The sequence below is a fragment of the Fundulus heteroclitus genome, chromosome 15 (genome assembly GCF_011125445.2).
Source record: "Fundulus heteroclitus isolate FHET01 chromosome 15, MU-UCD_Fhet_4.1, whole genome shotgun sequence".
NCBI classification, from domain to species: Eukaryota; Metazoa; Chordata; class Actinopteri; order Cyprinodontiformes; family Fundulidae; genus Fundulus; species Fundulus heteroclitus.
The window spans coordinates 22,682,162-22,697,784 of NC_046375.1; the positions used below are offsets into that span (position 1 = coordinate 22,682,162).

Below are 15,623 nucleotides of genomic sequence, written 5' to 3' on the forward strand. Positions count from 1 at the left end.
TCTAAATACAAATGCCAGTTCAACATGGGTAGAACCATGTATCCTCTTTTCACTGCATTAGTTTGTCCTGCTCTAGCAGATAAAATCCCAGTAAAACACCTTGAGCTTTCCAGCTTTAACATGAAAGTAACACATTGAGACATTCGGTTGATCAGTTTAAGAAGCAGCTAAAGACTCATTTTGTTAGACAGCCTTTCAACTAAATTTGGGCCAAACGGTTAAACAAATGCATACGCCATTTTATCTTTTGTGTATATTTTCTGTATATATTTTGTTGTAAAGCCCTCTGTGGTCAGTGACCTGTGAATGATGCTATAATCAAGTTTTACATTTGGAAAAAGGCAACAAAAAACAAAAAAAAGAATGCTAGCAGTTTTAACAAAGTACTGACAATCTTCTCCGAGGATACGACCCCCACCATGAGGACAGCTGAGATTCCTCATCACTGCCCTAATAAGAACGCCTGCCTCAGGCTGCCGACCCGGCAACATCCGTTACCCACTGGGCCTCAAACAAAAACTCAGAGGGTGTCCTGTGGCGTCTTCACTCGGCTCGCATCAGTCGGGTCCTGTCGGCTGTGGGAGAGAGAGAGAGATGTCTGGAGAGGTCCACTCCTGGGTGGGCTGTGCTGGACACATCAGCGGCCCGCAGCGACTGATCACTTTTAAGGACGCTCAATAATTTGCACAAGCACGGGCACGACTTCAGGCTTTTATTTCTTTTTTATGATTGTTTCATGTACAAGAAACCATGATGCATGAAGTTTTAAAAAAAAAAGAAAAAAGAAACGAGTAAAAATGACAAGAACTTATCTGAAAAAGCCACATAAGGCTTCCCGTACAAGTCGTCTTGTGATTAATGCAGCAAATACCTCTCAATAAAATACTGCTGGCAGGTAATACTTGATGTGGACAGAGCAAAAGTCAGATACAGCTCTGTAGAAACACAAACTCTTGCTCAAATGTAACACACACACACGTACACAGACAGGTAGGCTGGATGGATCATATAAAAAAAAAAAAAAAAAAAAGAAAAGAAAAATTCTCCCTCTACTTTGTTCATTCGTCAGCTATACAGATTTTTTTTTCTCTTCAAAGATGGCGACACAAAAAACAGGAAAGGGATGGGAGCAGATGAGGAGGAGCAGCAGTGTTTGCTGCCGAATGGCACTGAGCTTTACTCGCAGAAATGCAGCCCCAAAATGACTGCGGCTTTATTTTTAACTCCACTTATATGGTCACAAAGTGGAGGTAACGTTAGCTGATTGGCAACATTAAAAGAACACAGAACACAAATGTTTCTATATACAGGGCAGCCCCCTAAAACTGCTTAGTGTGAGGGGAGGAGGGGAGGGAGGGGCTTGGTGTGGTGCTGAGAAACAAAGTTACACTAAAACATCAAAGAGATCAAACACAACGGTTCCTAAGACGACTCCAACCTTTATGAGACTACACGTTGCTCAGGGGATCCCCAACTAAGAATTGAACAGAATTTCTCTATGAGCATGAGATTCAAGTTTAGAAGGGATTCGCATCCACTCGCTCACTGACCCGCTTCAGTCCTCCTGGTGCCAACGCAGCGCTGAGTAAGGCTTCGCTGCGTTGATAGGTCAAGACTTTACGCCCACCTCCTCCGTCGCCCGCCGTCAGCGGCGACAGGCGGCGTCCCGTCTCGGAAAAGGCACTCGACTGAGCTCTGCGCTTCACAGTTACTTCACCCCCCCCACCCCGCCCCGCCCCGGCTTGTTTCTTATTAGCAGCACTTTGCGTCGATCTCCGCTCCAGAGAAAATGATGCTTTTTTTAATCGCACACGTACACAAACGACACTCCCATACAGAAAGCACCAGCAGATATCCGTTAGTGTTTAGGTTGTGTAGTAGTAGTAGAACAGGAAGAGATGCAACATGGAGAGAGGACGGCGGAGACGAAAACAAGAGGTGGGAAGAGGGGAGAGGGGGGGTGTTGAAGAGTTGATCCCGTCTCCTCTATGAGTGTTTGATGGTGTATTTGCCTTTCTGCAGCTGGGAGATGTACAGCTTGGACTTGGTGCCATCCAGACGTTTGAACCACACCTCGTCGTTGTTGATGGTGGTGATGATGGCGCTGCAGGATGAACACACACACACGCGTATAAGAACATGCCAAACTGTTAGCACATGTGATATCAGCGAAAGCAGCAGTTAGCACATTCACTTCCCCGTTGAGCGCTCCGTATTTATTGCTGAGCATTTACACGGGAAAGCAAACAGCGCAAAGGTTGCCAGCTGCAGCAACCAGCAGAATGTCCAACGGGCTCCCAGAGAGAGAGAGAGAGAGAGAGAGAGAGAGAGAGATGGTGTGTGGGAACGTGATCGGGTTACAGAGCAGCCCGTTGGCAGGAAGTAGGACATGTACCAACAATTAGGAGCATCAAATTACTCACATACGTTGGAATATTTGCTTCTCTGTGTCATACGAGTCTTTTTACAGTGGCTTGGAAATGTGGTCTAATCCCTAGGAGCTCCTCACATTTCCACACGTTCCGACCACAGGTGTCAATGGAACGTGATTTTAGGTGCGAGAACAACAAACCAATGAATGCGGTGATTAAGTGGCAATATCAAAGGAAATGGGGTTTTTAATGTTGGCCTTTCTAATATGTGACTTGATCTAAACCCTTGTATTGTTGCTCTGGGTGTTTGTTTAGGGAAAGGCTCTGCAGTCTCTACAATCTAAAGATGTTCAACAATAAATGTTATTAAAATCCTTTCTTTAAATTAAATTAGAGATTGATCAATACAGGTTTTTTTTTTTCTTTTTAAGGCCGACGGTGATACAGATTATTTTGACATTAGATGAGCCGATACCTGATCTTTGCTGCCGATTTTTCGGGGCTGATTCTTGATGCCGATATTGCCTTTGCTTCCTCTGTTTACATGATAAAAATGACAATTGTAACAAATGTTACACGAGTCTCAAAACTTGCGTTTAAACCAGCTAATATTAACAATCGACTTTAAACCGCAGTTTGAAAGGCACGTCGGGAAAAACCTTTGCTTGCGCTTAATGGACGTGTCACGGCGAGAAAACAGCTTCTGTAGTTCAGTGGGGAGGAGGAGCAGAAACGCTGACCAGCGCTGCGGCGTATGGACAAAAGAGAAAATTTCAGCAGAACTCTCTGAGCTGATTGAGAGAAGCGGCACCTAGTGCCCGCCTACCAAAGGTTGGTTTTAGCCAATCATGGTGTCAAATTAAAGCTGCGGCTGCCATGAGAAACCACAACAAAGTAAGCTAGTCAAGGCACTTCTTGCTGTTCTGCTATTAAGGAAGAAATCTGGGATTCTGATAAAACAGACGTGACAGCAGCAGCTACGTGTACATCCTCCTGTGTTGCCATGATTGTGTTGGTTCGCCAATGGGCAAAGCCGCTCTTGCTATCGTCGCGGTGGTATGTCCCGACTTAAACCTCAATACTGCAACGTGATTGGCCCGACCATTTTTGGTTCGCCCACAAACTTTTGATGCCGGAACGGTACAAGATGGATTCTCGTGTGTTTGTGAATGCCTACTACCAAGAGAATTCAGCCTGCAGACAAGGTTAAGACACGTCCCATACATTGTTTATGACAAGTTGCTATTATTCTTCAACAATGGCCTTCTTCCTGCCCCTAATGGGCCCAAAGGAGTGCATAACTAACAGCGATCCCCCTAAGAGGGCTAAATACTAAAACTTCAGGTCGCTAGAAACAATTTAAACTGTGGATCCTTTCCCCTTCAGTTCATAATTATGCTCTACTTTGTGTTGATCTGACACATCAAATACAATTAAAATGTTTGTGGTTCCAATATGATAAGATGTGGAAAAGTTAACAGGGTATGATTACTTTAGCAGGCACCTAAGCTTGTCTTAAGGTTTAAATATATGCTTTGATGAATTCTTCCTTTGACTTTTAGGCTTCAATTTCCGCATTGCCGCCTCTGCCTTCTTGGAGCCAGATGTGACCATATTTGGGCAGAAAGATAAGCTGTGCGATGATCTCTGAAATCTAAATGGACAACAGTATGTTTATCTACGGAGGAATGTCCATGAGGAAATGACGAGTTTTCAAAATAACCACCAGCACCGTGTCATGTTTCTCTTTTTGCTTATCTAGGAGGTCTGAAACTCTCTCCCACGGATTAGGCTGCAGTCCAGGGTTTTCCTGCATTAATTATAGACACCAAGCCAAAGACACATTTTAGTTTGCTTTTATTTAAGAGTCTGTGCTGTGAGCCGTGGCTGTACTTCGTCTCTCCTGTCTGCATCAATACCTGTGGATCTTCAGGTACCTTCTCTTCAGTTTCTACTACAAACCTCCCCGTAATGTTTGGGAGAATGTCAAAATGAAAAGTTTAGCCGATGTTGATATCCAATTTCAATATAGCCTTTTTGGCCAGTAACATATTTAACAATATTATAGATACTACATATGCAACTGTTTATAGGTTTGGAGTTACATAGAAATATTCCTTTTATTTCTTTATTAAAACTACCATTTTCTTCAATTAAAATAAGTCTAGACATTGTCAATGCGGTATTGTGTTTATAATGGACTGGAATCACCAGATCTCAAACGGAGGATTCTTTCATGAAAGTAAAGCTTGAAGGATGCAATTATTTCTCATCAATGTCTTGACTACATTTTCTATTCATTTTGCAACTTATTTGATTAATAAAATGCGAGTTTTCTTAGGAAAGCAGGACATGTTTTGAGTAAACCCAAACATTTGAGCTGTAGTGTACACTTAACAACCCTTTCACCACGTTGCAAAATGACCAGACCGCTGACGTTGCTTCTCTGCTTCAATTAAACAGCGAACAAAACTCTGACACTGGAGTCAGTCCAATCATCCGCCAACACTCCTTCCCGTCATACCCAGGGTTTCTGCTACATGTAATTGACCGTGGTGCACCACCACGGCAAAAATAAAAGCCGGCACACCTTCAGAATTAAGATTTTTTTTTAAATATGTTAAAACAACAAAGTATATAAGATATATATATCCTCTAGTATGTATAGCCTATATTTGCAAACCTAAACTAACCATAATCTGAGTTTGAAATGAATTTAAATATCATGAGAAGTTAATGTACTTTATTTTGAAAAACCAACAAGGCGCCTGGTCTTTCCTGTCAGGAGGGAAGGAAAACTACAGTGTCGCCCATTTAGCGTCTTTGTTGTTATATTTAGAGATTATTCGGAGCCATCTAGCAATTTTCTTTCAAAAAGGACTAGCAACGACGACTTTTAGCGACCTTTTTTGTTTTAATGCCGACTTTACTGAAAGCACCAGTCGTTCTGGAATCACTGCAATGAGGCAGCAGCGAGATGAGATCTGCTATGAGAGTTCCTTCTTCCCTCAGCGCTGTCTCACAGGCACACCACAGCTGCTGCTGCCTCATCACGTAAATGTAGTTTTTAAAGTAGCCTCCTTTTATGTCTCTGAAACTGCTGCACTAAAATACTTCCTCGAATTTGATTCACATACAGCTTCACTCACTTAGTCACCTCGCTCACTTTGTGCGCCTCTGATATCTGACTCTTTGGCACTGTTTTTTTATGTAGTGTGGATTCAGGGAATGTATTAAAATTCATGAATCCTTTTGTAAAAGTAATTTCCATTTCCAAACACAATCAATATTTTTAGTAACTTTTTGGTCTTGGCAAAAGCTCTCCAACAGCCTGGGTCCAAAATGTATGAGCAAACATGCAAATTAGATGATGATGCCGCCGCCCCCCTACGGTTTAAAAAAGAAATCGTGGAGGAAACCCTGATACCTGGTTGGAAACTCGTCCTTCCTGTTGATACAGATGGCCTGTCCCCTGCAGTACCACTGGTTGTCGTAGAACAGTCGACCTTCCTCAGGGCGCGCCACATGGTGATGTCTGTCCGGTTTCACTGCAGGCACTTTCCAGCAGAACAAAAAGCAAAAAAAAAGAAAAAAAAAAAAAAAGGAAATACAGCATTGAGTCAAGGCTTCCAGCGGACGTTTGGGTCGATGTCTGCGCTCTGCCAGGTATTGACTGTAACCGAGAACGAGGGAAAACTCTTACCGTCCACCTTCACCCGGTGCGGCCCCAAAGAAGCCATTGCCTAGGAGGGAGGGAGGGAGGGAAGGAGGGAGGGAGTAAATCCAACATGGCAGTTCAGATTGAAAGCCATTATATAGGTGAATAAACGGCTACCTTTCTTATGGCGGTCCAGTCTTCAAGGATATCCAGGTCCTGCAGCATGTAAACAATATAAGGCCGTATAAAAAGCTAAAGCTAAGGAAAACACTGCTCCGTCCTCACGTGAGAAAAACACCCAGAGGAGCGCCGTGAGTGAAAGGATATCAGAAACGACGACAGGCTTCTTCTTCTTGACGGGACAGAACGGATCTTTTTTCTTGTTTTTCCGAGCCTGCAGTCCGTCGTTCCATAGCTCTGCGATGCAAACAGGACAGACAGGACACTAGAGCTTTACGCTGCTGCTTTCTTCTATCAACAGATTTCATTCAGAAGGAACACGTTTCAAGATGATGAAAATCAAGTTTAACGTGGAGGTTATTTTGACCCAGTGACACTTTTGCGCCACAGCTGCATAGAACAAATACATTTCTATGGACTTCAAGTCTTTGGCATTTCCAGAACCCCTGAAAAAATCCTACCATTAAACCAGAGTTAGCTTATTCAATGGAAGTAATCACCGTTTCTAACATCTTATTAGTGGAACAACTGCTCGTGTTCCTGATCATCTCAACCCTGACCTTTTTTACTTTGCGTTTTTAAATTGGTCAGCGTTTCCTAGCAACTGCTAGTAAGTAACCCACAGCTTTCTGTCTGCCTGGGGTATAAATAGGATGTGACACAGAGACCACCAGACTGGGCGAGGACCAGTATTTACATTTCCAGTTCCACCCTGCACAACCAGCAGGACGGCAAGTAAGGTAGAAACAAACGACCGAGGCTCCAGGCCTTTTTTTGTACGACCGTCCCAAAACAAGCATGTGGAGTCTCTCCTGGGCGGTGTTTGGCGTGAGGCAAAGTAGAAACATGTGCAAAGGCACATCATGCCTAAGGACTGAGTGTGGAGGAGGGCCTGTGATGCTGTGGGGTTGTTTCTCCTCCAAAGACCCTGGATTTCTGGTTAAATTTCACGGCAGTCTGAAATGCCAGGACATTTCAGGTAATCTGTCAGATCCTGCAAGAAAACTGAAAAAATCCTGATCTTTCATCAGGATAAAGACAGTAAATGGACCGTATTTAGATAGCCTCTCTTGAAGGACTGTGTTTTTGTTTGTTTTTTAAATCCAATTTTATGTTTTTATCCTATTTTACATGTTTTTATCTATGCTATCGGGCAGATGAATTTCCCCTATCGAGGATCAATAAAGTAATTATCTATCTATCTATCTATCTATCTATCTATCTATCTAGAGCTTTTCTGGTCCTGCTGACCACTTCCACGAGCTAGAGCCACATTCTCACACATTCATACATGATAACCAGACTAGTAGGCGCCTAAAGGTAGAGCACGTTGCCCCGGGGGGAGCATGAACACGTGGCAGAGGGCGCAGCTGGAATAAAACAGAGAAGGAGACAGATTTCTCCTCCTCTTCTCATTGAGCCACAGTCACCTTAAATCCACACAAAGGGCTCCCCAGACACAGAATGTACCTTCTCAGCCCCAGACCTAGATCTTGTAGAAAGCCTGTGGGCTAAGCGGAAGAGCAGAGAGCGAAATAGAGGACCCAGAACTCTGGACCAGCGTGTGCACAAAGAGGACCGGTTACTGTCACTGACTAGATGTCCTCTGAGCTGCCTTTCTCCGTCATTCACGACTCAAAGTCTCAGAATCCGGGAAGCCTCCATCAATTTACAATATAAAAAAATAGCTTAAAAGATATAGAAAATATGAAGATATTATTTTTTGGAAGGGAGGGGAAAAAAATAGATGGATAAAAGTGAACTGAAGACATAAAACAAGCACCAAGATTTATAATAAGGTTCATGATGAAAGTGCTTCTCGGACGTATTTGCAGAATTGGCATCATTATAAAGGCTTTTGTTTCAGAAGTGGACTCTCCATAGGTTAGGTAGACAAATATTGTTCTGAACCAGTTGTCTGAAATCTGTTCTCCCCGACATGCTTCACTAATCTCAGTTTGATATTGATATTATTTTACATTTGTCATGACTTGATTCATGTTGGAAGCAGAAAACTTACCACACATCTGAATCTGTTAAATATCCTTAAACAGCTCAAAAACGATTTAAAGCTCGCTCTGAACTAGAACGAGACAAAGGCAAGAAAAAAATGCACATGATGTTAAAAACAACTTAAATAGACAAAAATGACCTCATGGTTTGCCTTAAATACCATAACAGCAGCTCTAACACTTTCAGCTATACGTCAATCAAATACCTTGCATTTGTTGGATTTTTGTCCCTTTTCTGATGATTAACAGTAACTATTCAGACAATGGTCTGTTGTCTGCGATGGACTGGCGCCCAGTGACAGCCGGAGATAGGCACCAGCACCCCTTGAGACTAGGGGTGTGCAAAATAATCGTCCTGGCGATGCATCGCGATTCTAATTTTCGCAATCTACTGTATCGATTCTTGATGCCAAGTATCGATTATTAATTTAAAAAAATTTATAAATAAAATTGCATGAATGGTTGGCGAACATCAGTCAAAAACAAGTGGAATACAACTTAATTAGTTTAAAGGACCCCTGAGGCCATGTAAACGGCACTGATTATCCTTATTTAGTTATTTTAAGTTTTATAAATCCTAAGCACTTTTTGTCAGTGTGTCCACTCCAGTAATAGTAATATCTGTGTCCAGTAACAGTAATATTAGTTTTCATGGCAATACCTCCAAAAGTTGTTTTAATAAATACAGCTATGTATGAATTCAGTTGCTTTCAGTTATGTATCAATTGAAGACACTATCCAGATCATACACAGCCAGTCAGCCACTGGTAATGGCTGCATTTTTTTCTAACAGTGTTCAGTGAAAATATCGCAATGCATCGCAATAATTCAAGTATCGCGATGCACTGTGATAGAATCGGATCGTGGCATGTGAATCGTGATTCAAATCGAATCATGACTTCTTTGGCAATACCCACCCCTACTCGAGACCCTACAAGGGATAGACGTGGTAGAAAATGGATGGATGGATGGATGATTGTGGTTCTGCCCCTGTATTCACAGAGTCCTCTCAGAGAGCTCCTACCTTAGCCTAAAAACTCCTACATAGGAGCCTCAGCTCAAGAGTGATTCAGATCGCTGCTGAGAGCGACTCTGAGGAACGACTCGACAGGAGGCGTTGTTGACCCCGTTGCTAGGTGTGACGCTGTCTTTTAAGAGCTCTGATTGGTTGATAGTACGAGAAGGAAAACAACACAAAGGCGCTCCAATTAACCACAGAAGAGAATTAGACTGGATTAGAAAAAATGTCATGATGATGAAAATTAATTTATTGATTGTCACATAGCATCAAAATGTTTGAAAGCATCTTATTTAGATCCCCATCATAATTTTGATTTGCTTAATTTTATGTTCATTCGTCAGTGAATTTACTACCTTTGTCTATTTGATATTAATACGCACTCAGCTGTCGGCATTTTACTGGGATTGCCTGCTTGTATAAGGCGGTCAGATTTGGCAAAATGACCAACATGAGGTGGAGAAAAAATTAAAGTACAAAAAATGAACCGCAGTACATTTGTCCTCTCAGCTCTGGGAGGAGAAGATTTGTTAAAAAGTAAATTGATCCCTGGATCACAGCACATATAGGCGGACTATGAATCGTGTTGCCGCATCAATGCGCCTTTTTCTCTGTGCGTCTTGGTGCTTTTACGCGCCAGCCTGGAAAGTAAAGCGCTGCGTACCACACTCAAAGCTAGGAGATGGAGACTTTCTCACCTCTTCTTTATGAATTTTTTTTTTGTTTATATTTATGTATATATATAGATAATATTTATAATATATATATGCGTATAGATATATCCTGTAGGATATAGATAGATATTATAGAGAGAAGAGATATATAGAGTAGTAGCTAGAGATATGGAGTTATTTAGGTATAAGGATATAGATATACGAGATTATAGATATATAGATATGTTTATGTTAGTGAGATATATATAGTGGTATATATTATATATGTATAGAAGAGAGAGAATATAATATAAATTGTATTAAAATATATATATATATATAAATATATATATATATATTCTATATATATATATATATATAGATAGTATTAGATACTATATATATATAGATATATATCTATATATACAAGTTTATCCCACTTTTTAATCATGATTATCTAACATTTATACTATTATTTACTTATCCTCCATAAAACATTAGGTAGAGCCATGCATTTAACCCGCTAACTCTATGCTATCCCTTTATCATCCCTTATAATTATTATAATTGTATGATTGTTAAGGAAGTTTATGTGCTCATTTCCTCCACTGTTTAGGTTGTGGATCAGCCAATCAGCTCTCTCCGTTTCCACCATCTTCCCTGCTTCAGACACCCATAGGCTCGCTATAAGTCCTCCTCACCACTGCCAACATTTTGTCACTTTAGGAGCTCTCTTAAAGGAGCTCTAAGTAACGGTGCCACCTTGTGGCTAAAATAGGTACAACAGCTTGGCAATCACAACAATCTTAATATGCCGTTTTTTAAACGGTGTGGCGCTGCTGTGAATTTTTCCTTCCACAGGAGAGGTATCTGATGTTGTATATTGTTTTATTTCAGGTCCGCTTCTCTTGCTGGTTTCCATGTTAGGAGACTGCTGCTCTTTTGCCAAGATATAATAGCAAATGCTGCGCTCTGTGTTGGGAACCTGGGAAATCTCATAAGATTGGCGCAGGAACCAGGAAGTAAACACGGGCTACACTCTGCACTGAAGTAGTTCCAGACCGTAACTCAAGGTTTGAAAGAAGAAAAACGTGACTAACACATTGTTGATGGAGAGGACCGATTGCTTATAGGGAATGTTACTTCCATCCCAAGGAACAAATGAAAATTATTTAGGTTGATTTTACAGTAAATATCTTAACTATTGCTCCTTTAAGGCTTAGGGTGCTTTGTGGATAACCTTCATTTTACCGAGGTAAAATTCTAAGAAAAAAAAAATATCTTAGAATTCTGGAGATTTAAGATTTTCTTAAAATGACATCACTAAGAGCTACTTTTAGTCTTGGGACTCTTTGTGAATACGGGCGCTGGTTTTTACCTGAGGTAATGTCAATACTGTGCCTGTCCTCCTCCAGTCTTCGTATCTTCTCCTCCAGCTCACTCTGCACAGTGTCAAAAAGCAGCAACTTCTCACTCTGTAAAGGCAAAGGGCAAGATTTCAACTGCAACACTCCTCACAAGCCTGACACTGACTCACATGTTTTGTAATCCCCCCCCCCCCCCACCACCACCACCACCATTTACAGCATGTTTTAACCTCTCACCTCCCAGTGCTGGCAAGCGGCCTGGATTTCACACTCATATTTGTTCCTCACCGACTCCAGGCACAACTCTTTGTAGATCCCTGTAGAAATACAACGCAAAACTGCTTAGACTGTTTGGAGATGTTGCTCAAGGGAAGGGAAGAAAAAAAAAAAAAAAAAAAAAAAAAAAATGGCCTTTCCACTCACCAGCTACTTTGGTCCGGATCTGCATGTTTTCTTGCAGGTTGGCCAAAGGTTCCAGGTACTCCTGAGCGCAGCCAGCCATCACCTCCTGCAGCTTTATCTCCACCTGGCTGAGACGCTCCTTATACAGCCTGAGAGGCAGGAAAAAAGTGGATTTATCCCTGTACGGCGTCCTGCAAATCAATTCTTATCGCATGCTCTTTTTCGCTGTATTCATGCGATAGACCAACACAAGCTAGTGCGTGATTGGAAAGTAGACGGAAGGTATTAGACCGTTTTCATTTTTTTTTTTAACCAATATAAATCATCTAGAGACAGAAGGAATGTGTCCTTCCTTGTTGGCATACAGCTCAACCTTATTCAGATAAGACGAAGAATGTCTGACTATGCAACTTCTAAAGGCATCTGACAGCAACCGACTTTATTTAGGGGTGCCAGAGAAAAGGAAATGCACGCCGCACTTTTCAGAATCGACTGCCTGTTTTCCTTCCACTTCACAGAAGTGAAGCGATGACAAACACCTTGTCAACAGCAGTTAGGTGAGGGCTCCATTTATATATATCTAATAACTTACTGCTCCTTTAAGTCGGTGAATTGTTTCTCTAGTGTTGTCATCTCATCCAGACACTCCATCCTCCTCCTCTCACAGTCCTCATCATCCATCTCTGTGAACATGAACACACCAAATGTTTTTTTTTTTTTTAAATTCACCCTTCAAATACACTTTACATTGTCGATTTCCACTAATTAAAATAGAAACAGCATATTTTGTTTTAGCTATGTCAGCAAAACAGCCCACGTCTGTCCTACTCATTTCAGTGTGTATTGCTGTCTGTGGCCTGTTTCTCCTACCAGAGCTGTCTCCATCTTCAGACACGGACGAGCTAACCGTATCCTCCTCGTCCGTGCTGCTGCCGTCTTGCTCGGGAAAGTCCACCTCCATTTCTTCGTGGTTGCTATCTTTTTTCTCCCGTGAGTGGACCGGCATGGCAGCTACGTGAGCAGTCGGGGTTGACGGCGCAGCAGAGCCGTACTTTTAGGTTTAAGCCCCCTCCCAGAAAGAGGGGAAACTGCGGCTCAGACTGCTAGCCGGCTAGCTAGCTCCACTCTGCTGCATTCACCAGCTGGACACACAAACTGGGCCTCCGTCAACCAATCACAATAGACAAACATATTAAGTTATCCAATCAGATGCTGGCATATAAAAAAAAGGGGTCGCCTCAGTGGAGTTGAAGGGATTTGTAGTTTTTATTCCTCTGTCATTCCCGAACCTGTTAGCGTTAGCTAGCGCCAGAGGCGTCGTTAGGGCCATCAAAGATTGAGGCTGGGCCCTGTCCGGCAGCGGATGAAGTTTCATACAAGAGTATAAAAAATATTTTTTACAAAATAAAATCTACAAATATAAAAAAGATAAGTAAATGTAATGGTAATGAAATTGTGTTTTCATTCTAAAATCATTAAGGTTTTCACTTTTTTATTTTTTGTCTTTATTAGCAGCTGGAATAATGGTGTATTCTTCAGTAGTCGGAAGTCTGACTTTTTCCAGGCTTCATGTCGGAAATACAATACGAACACAGAATTCTGACTGGAACGTCAAATATGGTAGCTGGACATTTAAAAAAATAGTGAAATATGCAAGAAAATATATGCAAATTATATCTCAATAAACCGCCAGTACACATAGCCTCTGCGGTATTTTATATTCAAGGAAGTTGGAGATTGCACCTTATGAAACCCTACAGAAGGTCTGATATCAGAACACAGTGAAACTTGGAATTTGTCATGGAGCAAACAAATATTAGCAACATGTAATAGCCATATCAGATGTTGAACTTGGGGTTGCTTGGTTAGTAGCTACAGACTGTTCCCATCGGAATACTTTAATGGGAACATCCTTGTTCAAACGCTCAGTCACCCGGCATGGCAACCACAAACAGGCTTAAATCGTAAGTGGATGTCCGGTTGCCTCCAATTTATATTAACTTTATGGGAGTTGATGTTTTTCTGAGTGAGAAGTGGGAAAATCACACTTCCATGTACATAGAGAATGGATCAATAGCGGTGTACAGCTTCTAGTTTTAAAACTGGTAAATTTTTCAGCACGTGTTGAAACACAAATGTAAGAGAAAGAAGACTTGTATCAGCTCGAGTTACTAATAAAAGTTGTGCAGTGATCTGTTTAGAAAGTTATGAGCTCAGAGCTGATGTCATTCCTGAACAAAACGGGTTTGGAGCTGTGTACTTGAAGAGTCAGAGTGATATTACACACTTAGGAAAAATATTTAGCGCTCCTTATATGTGAATAAAGACACACAGACACGTTAATTCACTGTGCGCCTTATAATCCGATGTGCCTTATGGTCCGCTCAATACGTATCATTTTAACTTAAGTGTTTCGCTGTGTGGCATGAATTCCATTTATTTCCACGTTGACGAGGCTGCTGGAAACTAAAGGAAATGGAGGTGAAAACAATGGTAGCGCATCAAAGAGAATGAATCATACAAGCTGGCAGCTGAGTCACCAGTGACAGGAGGTCTTCAGAGCGAAGGCGGCCGGTACATCTGCAGAGGTGTGAGAGAGCGTCTGCCTGCGGAGAGGAAGACACATCGAGCGCCCCGGGGTTGAAGCTTTGGCAGTGATTGACAGACTAAGGAGTGAGCAGAGACTGGAGAAGTTGTTGTTGTCCTTTAGAGGGAAGAGCAGCCTGCAAGCATAAACCAGCATGTTCTCTTGTTGGAAAGAACAACCGCAGCAATCCAGCAATATTAAATCTGTTTTTTTTTTCAGTCATAAATAGGTAATGTGGTGCATAATTGTCAGGTGAAAGGAAAATAATACACCCTGAAGTCTGGACTTTGGCCGGACCATTCAAACACACACATATATACTCTGATCCAAACCCTTTAATTTCTGGCTCCAATCATACAGTATGTTTAGGATCGCTGTTATGCTGGAAGTCTTTGACAACCTCTCTCTTCCAGGATGGTACTGCCTTTAGCTCCATCCATTTCCCAATCAGCTCTGATCAACCTCCCCATCCCTGCTAAAGAAAAATATCCGCATATTATCATGGGGACTGGCAGCCTGGAATAAAAATGTTAGCCGAATATTTTGTGGTATTTATCGTGAAAAAAAAGAAGAAAACGTTTTTAGATATTCACCACCGTCTTTTTTGCAAAACATCTGACACAACTTAAAGTCACAGCCTCACAAACACAAATTCGGCTTCAAAACTCAAACCTCAAAAAGGGTAATTGAGAGCACTAGTTATATTAAGCAGTGAAATGTAGCCCATAATAGCTACCTTCAATCATATCTTCAAAGCATAGTGATATTAATTGCTGCTCTGATTGAACAAATACTTCAAACCGCCAAAGTAACAGTCCCAGCCATGGGCTTTTGGCTCTTTCTCTGACTAATAAAGCCTTCTGTGCCCAGCCTTTCAGTTTAGTTGGAAGGGCTATTGCTTGGTATGTTTGCAATCATGCCATACCCTTTCTATTTTCCGATGATCCACAGCTCGGAATCAGAATCAGAATCAGAAATACTTTAATAATCCCAGAGGGAAATTGTTGTTTCAGTACAATCGCCATAACATAAACGAACAAACATCACAAACATTTCAAGGGGAGACGATTTACTGAGGCCTTGCTGCCAAGGTCACCACACGGTGCCCACATGGCGTTTGCCATTACTCTGTGAAAAGATAGAGGCCACAAAAAAAGGAAGGTGGGAGGGGAAAAAAACATATCTCAAACTGTATATCCTTTAACAGGATACAGTTTGAGATATCAAAAACCTCTTGCACAAAAAGCACAAATAAGACGAGACACATTTAGCAGAAGGTAAACATTTGAGACCTGTCGCGTGTACGTAAGTTCATCAGTTTATCCGAGCATCAGTTATGTGTGTCTGTTTGGGTGAAAGTGTTTATATTTCCGT

General features: G+C 41.6%; 1 protein-coding gene across 1 annotated transcript; it reads right to left on the reverse strand.

Moving 5' to 3' along the window:
* Positions 1-1,088: 1,088 nt before the first annotated feature.
* LOC105930618 (breast cancer metastasis-suppressor 1-like protein-A) lies at positions 1,089-12,815 on the reverse strand. Its single transcript, XM_036147675.1, has 10 exons — positions 12,533-12,815; positions 12,255-12,345; positions 11,684-11,811; positions 11,498-11,577; positions 11,272-11,368; positions 6,358-6,447; positions 6,208-6,272; positions 6,076-6,115; positions 5,800-5,929; positions 1,089-2,104 (listed from the first exon to the last, which is right to left on the reverse strand). The coding sequence occupies exons 1-10, from the start codon at positions 12,666-12,668 to the stop codon at positions 1,987-1,989; spliced, it is 975 nt and encodes a 324-aa protein (XP_036003568.1). The 5' UTR covers positions 12,669-12,815; the 3' UTR covers positions 1,089-1,986.
* Positions 12,816-15,623: the final 2,808 nt, after the last annotated feature.